At 32.8% G+C, this 7,840-nt stretch overlaps 2 protein-coding genes across 2 annotated transcripts; one reads left to right on the top strand and one right to left on the bottom strand.

Moving 5' to 3' along the window:
* Window positions 1-2,077: 2,077 nt before the first annotated feature.
* LOC146906646 (F-box/kelch-repeat protein At3g23880-like) lies at window positions 2,078-3,936 on the top strand. Its single transcript, XM_085727064.1, has 2 exons — window positions 2,078-3,252; window positions 3,379-3,936. Exon 1 carries the CDS (start codon window positions 2,078-2,080, stop codon window positions 3,248-3,250), a length of 1,173 nt encoding a protein of 390 aa, XP_085583190.1. The 3' UTR covers window positions 3,251-3,252; window positions 3,379-3,936.
* A 1,336-nt stretch (window positions 3,937-5,272) lies between these two features.
* On the bottom strand, window positions 5,273-7,431 carry LOC146906645 (putative transcription elongation factor SPT5 homolog 2). Its single transcript, XM_085728905.1, has 6 exons — window positions 7,325-7,431; window positions 6,935-6,996; window positions 5,968-6,093; window positions 5,623-5,883; window positions 5,387-5,542; window positions 5,273-5,314 (listed from the first exon to the last, which is right to left on the bottom strand). The coding sequence occupies exons 1-6, from the start codon at window positions 7,395-7,397 to the stop codon at window positions 5,273-5,275; spliced, it is 720 nt and encodes a 239-aa protein (XP_085585031.1). The 5' UTR covers window positions 7,398-7,431.
* Window positions 7,432-7,840: the final 409 nt, after the last annotated feature.

Here is a 7,840-nt window from a genome sequence, read left to right as displayed (position 1 = left end):
AATAAATTGTGTTAATACTTGTGCTAGTAGTTCAGAGTTTGACCGAAAGACAAGGAAAATTTGTTAAAGAATTGTTCCAACCAATAATTATATTTGATTATCTTTCAAGCAATGCTATTTATCTAGAGAGTTCTTATCTAGAATTGATCAAGAAAAGGTTTGAGCCAATTAAATTTGTTATTGGCCGAAAATCAAGAGAGGTAATGGAGTGTAATTAAGAAAAGGTGAGGAAAGGTATTGAGCAAATATACCATCGGGATATTTTCGTGATGCATTTCTTGGTGCATTTATCAATTTCATTATCCTTAACAATTCATCCTTTAATGTATCTCATACCACTTTAATCAAATTGTTTGGTTAAAACAAAATTTACTTTAAAATAACATTAAAAATTTACCAATATAATGAATATATTATCATACTATACAACCAAAAATTTTCTGTTAACTCTTTGCTTTCCAAATTTTGTGTGTTTCATCACTTTATATATCTTGTGCGGGGTGAACCACTTATCGTTTGAGCAAATATATTTCATCTTGATTTGTTAAAAAAAAACTCTTTGCTTTCCATGTGAAGGGGCTATGATAATCTAGGATGGTAAATAAAACATAACAAAAAATTGTTTAACCCAAAAATCAAACTAAAATTCTTTTAAATATTTTGTCTTTTGATAAAGATCATGAATCACTTCTATTGTTTAGTTTCATACAACCTATTCTTTAACCAATGTTCCAAAGCAATTACTAATTTTCTCATACTCTCAAACCTCTAAACACATTTTTCTTTCTTTTTCTTTTGGGATAGGCACAATTTTTTCTCCTTGTCTTTTGAGATAAGAAATACTAAATACAAGATTATTATTTTTATAGGGAATATTAAACATAAAAATTTCTAATTTTGATAATAACTTGTCGAGTAATAGTTATTATTTTTATAGGGAATATTAAACATAAAAATTTCTAATTTTGATAATAACTTGTCGAGTAATAGAACAAAGAATCCAATGGAAATATATGTAACAAAGAAAATCTAATGGAATTTTAGAAATTGAATCGTGAGAACTCGAATGATCATGATATTAACCTTTGCCCCATTGATAATGATGAGCATCACAGAAAACTCTTGCTAAATTTTCCAAGAATCAAATAACTTGTTATAGGATTCACCCTATCACCCTTCTCTCGAGTCTTCATCATTTCTCTAGGTTGCACAGATTTCTTCAATATTTCTCTTGGTTGCACAGATTTCTTGAACTAAGAAGGACCGAACTACGTTAGAGTTGGGGTTTTGATGTTATAGCATGTATTGCAAGTATTTATAGTGTCGAGTTTATGTAGAATTACTTGGGATTTAAGATTGACTCAAAATCCCTCAAAAAGAAAAAGATTGACTCAAATTAAATTGGATGGTAATTTTTTTTTAAGAGGAAAAATTGGATAGTAATATCGTGCATCGTTATATTTTTTGAAGTAAATCTTTTCTTTTTTGACAAAATCTTTTTTTGAAGTGTCTATGAATTTGGTAATCTTTTTGGTTAACATTTGGCTTGAGAGAAAAACTAGTAAAACTTTTCGAAAGGAAAAAACAAACAAAATTAAATAATAAAATTATATCAACTAGCGAGAAAAGACGGGCAAACGCGTGTCCGTCTTTCCGCTCTTTAGATTGCGCTAACGTTAAAAAATTTGAATGGTGTTTTTTATGAAATTTTAATTTTAATTAAAAGCATAAATATAAATGTTTGTTATTTTTAAATTATAACAAATCAACAAATCAAACTAACTATGGTTATCTATTTCAAAAACACCAACAATATAACAAAAATATCCCTAAAAAAAATATAACAAAAATATGGATAACGATGATATAATATCCTTTTTGCTTTTGGATGGAATATATATCTTTTATACATATCCTATTTATTTATTTTTGGAAAAGATCTTTTTAAATACGATGATATAATATATCTCGTGTGTGTGTGTATATACACCATAAAATTGTGCATCAAACAAAACAAATCAGGAAAAAGGAAAACCTCCATAGATATTTATATCGCCCTCCCCTCCTTCCTTCCGTCATGAATCTCCGACCACAGAAGTCGCAGCGTCCACCCAGCTCCATGTCTTCGCCGACAATCCTCCCTGACGAACTTATAGTAGAAGTGTTTTCTTTACTTCCGGTGAAAACCCTTATGCGACTGAGGTCCTGCTGTAAATCGTGGAACTCCCTCATGTCCGATCCTTTATTCGTCAAGTCGCACCTTCAGCGTTCTACACAAAACCCAAACTTCACACTGGGAAGAACACTTAGTATAGAGGATACCAGTGTCCTACCCATCTCCTTTGATCGTTTCTTAGAGAGTTCATGTTCGTCCAAACCGATTACCCTTACCAACGATCCTTACTATAGTTTGAAGGATAAGGATTGTCGTTATGTTGTTGGTTCCTGTAATGGATTGATATGTTTGCTCGGTTATTCTTTTAAGTCTGACGAGATGTGGTTCCGTTTCTGGAACCCTGCTACCAGGACAATATCAGATAAATTAGGGCATTTTCGTAGTATACCCTACACTTTTGATTTGACATTTGGTTATGATAAATCAAAAGATACTTATAAGGTAGTGAACTTATACCAAGGGGCGAAAGTTTTTAGTCTCGGTGATAATGCTTGGAGAAATATTCAAAGTTTTCCGGTGGAGGATCATCAGCTAAGTTGTGATGGTGTGCATTTTAGTGGTATTGTTAATTACTTGGCAATTCGCAATTACTACTCCCATTCTTTGTATGATTACAAGGATCTTACTGTGGAGCAATTTGTGATTATTTCACTTGATTTGGGCACGGAGACATACAAATATTTGCTTCCCCCTCGAGGTTTTGTTGAAGTACCATGTATTAAGCCATCTATTTGTCTGTTGATGGACTGTCTTTGTTTTTCTCATGTTGTCAAGCAAACTCATCTTGTTATATGGAAGATGACAGATTATGGAGTTCAAGAGTCTTGGACTCAATTACGTAAGATAGATCTTCAAATTATAGATTATAACTTGGAGAAAAAATTTGATTCTCGGTGGTTGCCATTGCACCTTTCTAAAACTTATGATGCACTCATATTGGCGAATGATGATGAAGAACTACCCGTTGTCTATAATTTGAGAGATCATAGTGTAGAGAGAACTAGAATTATCAATGGCGAACGCTGGTGGCACTATATCAAGAACTATTCTGAAAGCTTGGCTTTGTTTCATTGAAAGTAAGTTCCTCTTCGATGATTTATTTGAATTGCCGTTAATTCTTGTATTTTGTTCATTATGTCAGATGATGTATTTTATATTTTATATGGTTTGAATTTGGATGAATCTTTCTTTAATGGAAGCAGCGTCAAGTTTCCTTGCTTGCAACGTTTATAGTGTTGAGTAGCATACCATTATATTAAGCAAATGGGGAGGAGACTTAGAGGGCACAAGGATAAATTGGGTATGTTAGGATAAAGTGTGTCTATCAAAAGATGAATAAGGTCTTGGAGTAAAAGATTTTCAATTGTTCAATTTACCTCTATTAAGCAAATGGATTTGGAGATGTTGTTCAGATGAGAATGCAATCTGATCGAATTTAGTTCAATTTACGTACAGATTGGTAGCGGTTAAATTGCATAGTTCGGAAGGTGAAAGCTGTAGAAGGATAGACTTTATTTGGTGACGAGATTTATGAACAACTGGAAGGGATTTTGAAGGTGGGAAAATACTGCATTTTAGAAGGAAGTGTGGCTCGGGTATCATGTTTCTCCCATGATTGTGGAGACGATGATATGGGTATTCGGATGGAGATTACTCCTAGACAAGTTGCCAATGCAGGTTTAATTGTGGAGACAATGCGTTATCAATGATATACAAACTAATTTTTCATATACATTCACTGTGTCACATGTAGTACAGGATATTATTCAAAGCACATCATTGTGTAATCATATATGATTACTCCTAATAAGCGTTTCTTTCCCTTTTGATATCTATCTTTTAGGAGTATGTTTGTTGAACTTCAAGTTGACTCTTTTATATGTAATTTATTTCACCTGCTCTTAAGAATTTTTACATTAAAATTAACAAGTGTATGAAGAAATATTAGCATGATCTTAATTCGCAACATATTAGCATGAGTCGTTAGGAGCAGCAAAGGGTAACTGGGTCGAAGAGCTCCATTCAATTCTCATGGTATATCGTACAACTCCTCCTTTGACCACAGCAGAACTTACATTCTACCTCACATATGGAACAGAAGCAATTATACACGTGGAAATTGGAGGACTCGGCACAGACATCCAAACAAACGATGAAAATAGTCGTGAGGATTTTGACTTTGTTGAGGAGATTAGAAACTAAGAAGCACTCAAAGAAACTGTTATCAAGCAAAAGGTTGCAAAGAAACTGTAAGAAGCACTCAATAATAATACTTCACATGTCAGCTACTTCTAGAGCATATCAGAGATATTAAACTGTTTAAGATATAACCTTGAATATTGTTCACATTAACCTTGAATATATAACTTCTAAAGCATGTCAGAAATCTTAAACTGGTTATATATAACCTTGATATAATAATACTATACTTAGTATGCAGATATAATAGCCTTGAATATTTTTCTAATCGTGTTAACATTAACCCTACAAAATGATATAAAAATTAACATTTAGAAAAAAAAAACCATCGTAATAGAAGTTCGTGGTTGTCACTAATTATGAACGTCTGTACAAACATTTGATGAAACACTATTGACAGAAATGGATTCCTAGTAGTAACTGCGTCACACAGTTATCGACTCTGGTCAGTATGATTTAATCAACAGTTGATATTGTTTAAACTTGATTTAGTAAATATGTAATATGAAACATCCAATTTTAAATATTGGGATAGTGTAAGCTGGGATTGTACATATTCCTTCCAAGTAGATTCATCATGGATAATCTCTTATAACATGCACTAAATCAAAATAGCATAAAACTAGAACAGATCATAGTTTCAACTTCCAAACGATGAATGATCATTGGGAATAAGCAAATTTATCATTAAGAGAACTCAAGAGAGAGGGCATAAGCAAATTTATGATTCATTGTTACAGACAAGATATGCTACCTAGTATCAAGAGATAAGAGTTTTACAAAGTATAAATGGTTACAGACAAGATAGGAATAGAAACACAATCACTAGAGTGAAAACAATCTTCTAACTCTTCATGAATTTTGCCATCTGTCTTGTAACACTTTTCTGTCATAGAATCATTCAGTCATTACTGCAGCATCATCTGCAAGGACACAGATCTAAAGAGAGGTTATTTTGTTATTCAGTCATAGATTCGAAAGTATTTCAGAAAATCTATCATTAAAACTCACCTGCTTCCCTTTATCGGTAAATAAGACCAGGTGGTCATGCTGATCCACCTTCACAACAAAGCCAGTTTCACCTTCTTGAGTACCAGAAACAACTTTAACTCGGTTTCCCTCCTTAAAATGTTTACGAATTTGCGATGTTTTCACCTCATAAGGTTCCTAAAAAAATAAAGAAAAAAACATGTTATGAAAATCATTTGTTCTGAAACCGACTGACTGACTTTAGACTGAATACTTACAGAAAGATGATCCATTGTTCTTATAAGAACATGGTCTTCCTCCACTTTATCCACCACTTTAACTTGACGCTTTGTTTCTCCATCTGTTTCCATAACAATGTCACCTTTCCTAAATTGCTGTTTCTTTCCACTCTCACCCGATTGACTCAAGTTTTGAACCTCCTTGTTAGATTTGCTTGCTAGTGTCATTAGATCAATCATCTCATTCATTGGAACAGCAATTAGTTTCTTGCAATTTAAAGTTTCAACTCCTTTGCAAGCCTAAAACAGTAAAAAAAAAATAAAAAAATCAAAGATGTAACATTAAATTGGTTATGAAAATATAGATGTTTCACTTGGACATACCTCTCTGACATCAGATTCTTTATGAGCTTCCACATATACACATTTCGGAAGAGATTCAACGATAAATGCTGAAAAGATTGTGCACTTTCGCATGAGTCTAACGACAGCCTCCTTTTCACGACCAGCCTAATAAAAGGTAACCATTTCAAACCTTATTATTCAAGTCAAACAAACAGGGTGCTCTTCACCATTTCAAAGGTTATTAAACTAGAATGATCTGCATGTTCCCGATTCATCATTGCAAACAGAAGGACTATATTCAATGTTTACCTCCTTATTATTCCACTTTTTTACCTTTTAAACATCCGAAGAATGAGGAATAACGAGGAGGAAAACAGAATCGGGAACATTTTCAATGTTTTCCAAATGGACTATTTTCAATGAGGAGGTAAACAGAAGGGCTATTTTCAATCTCAGAAATTTCACTATTTTCATATGGATCTTCAGTTTAGAAGCTGATGTTTCGAAGATAACAAAAGTGGAATTTCACTATTTTGTTATTCCTCCTCATTGAAAAAAAGTGCTGTAAATAAGTTTTGACCATTCTAAGGTTCCCAAGGGTGAGTCAAATAATGCCAATACCAAATCAAAATACAAAGATGATGCTAAAGCTTATGAGAGTATGAATGTTGATTATTCTAATGAAGGAAAACAGAAACATGTGTGTTGGTGGAGTTTATTGGCCTAAAGTAAAACAAGGGATTCATATAGGAAAACAAAGAAACGATTGTAAATGCAGATTTAGGGCACTCTCAAATAGTGAGAAGATGGAATGATCATTTGTATTACTGTGTCAAGCAAAGCTATAAAGAACATGGTGAAAATTTAGAAATACTGATATTTATCCATGGATAAATATGAACGATCATTTGTATTACTGTGTCAAGAAAGGCTATAAAGAACATGGTGAAAATTTAGAATTCTTGACATTTATCCATGGAAATATATGAACCATAATTCAACTTACATGACATTGGACCTTCCAGAACTTTGGGCCTTTTACCGATGGTGGTGAAACATCTTTTTCTTCTACAAACAGAAAAAGAAAGTGTCACAAAAAGAAAACAAAAAGATATAAAATCAAGAACAAGTTTTTATGAACTAACACCATGAATCATCTTTTTCTTCTACAAACAGAAAAAGAAAGTGTCACAAAAAGAAAACAGAAAGATACAAAATCAAGAACAGGTTTTTATAAACAAACACCATCAATCATCTTTTTCTTCTACAAACAGAAAAAGAAAGTGTCACAAAAACAAAACAAAAAGATATAACATCAAGAACAAGTTTTTATGAACTAACACCAAGAAAGAAAGCAAGAAAAGAAGAAAAAAATGAGAAAAATGCAAAAATGCACCGTTGGCTTCATGCTTAAGTTTCCTTCTCTCTCCCTTGTTGTCTTCTTCTCCTTCTCTTTCCCTCTTCACCATGATCAAATTCAAATTTTCAGTTGGATGCTCAAGTTTGCTAGTGTGTGTGTTACTCCTTTGTTTGTTGTGCCCTAGTGTTGTGTTTGTTGTGCCCTAGTGTTGTGTGTTGTTCTTTTATAGTGTGTGTGTGTCGTGTTTAAATTTTAACGGTCTTTTTTATTCACTTACTTAATTTATGTTCTACAGTATTTTTTTATTTATTTCATTTATCTTCTACATGTTTTTTTAGTAATCCACAAAATTAGTCTAAATCTTTGTAGGGCACTCTCAAATAGGTCCATGTTATTATGAGAGAAGAAAAATAGAATGGAAAAGTAGGGATGGCAATTGGTACCCAATGGGTAGGGTACTATAGTACCCTTTCCCATACCCGCGTTTGTAAAAAATACTCGTACGCAAACTCGTACCCTCGTGGGCAACAACTTTAGTGCCTTTTCCCATAC

The sequence above is a fragment of the Medicago sativa genome, chromosome 7, assembly GCF_051527215.1.
Source record: "Medicago sativa cultivar Bolivia chromosome 7, Bolivia_mono, whole genome shotgun sequence".
Classification (NCBI taxonomy): Eukaryota; Viridiplantae; Streptophyta; class Magnoliopsida; order Fabales; family Fabaceae; genus Medicago; species Medicago sativa.
This window is presented reverse-complemented; position numbering and strand designations above follow the sequence as displayed.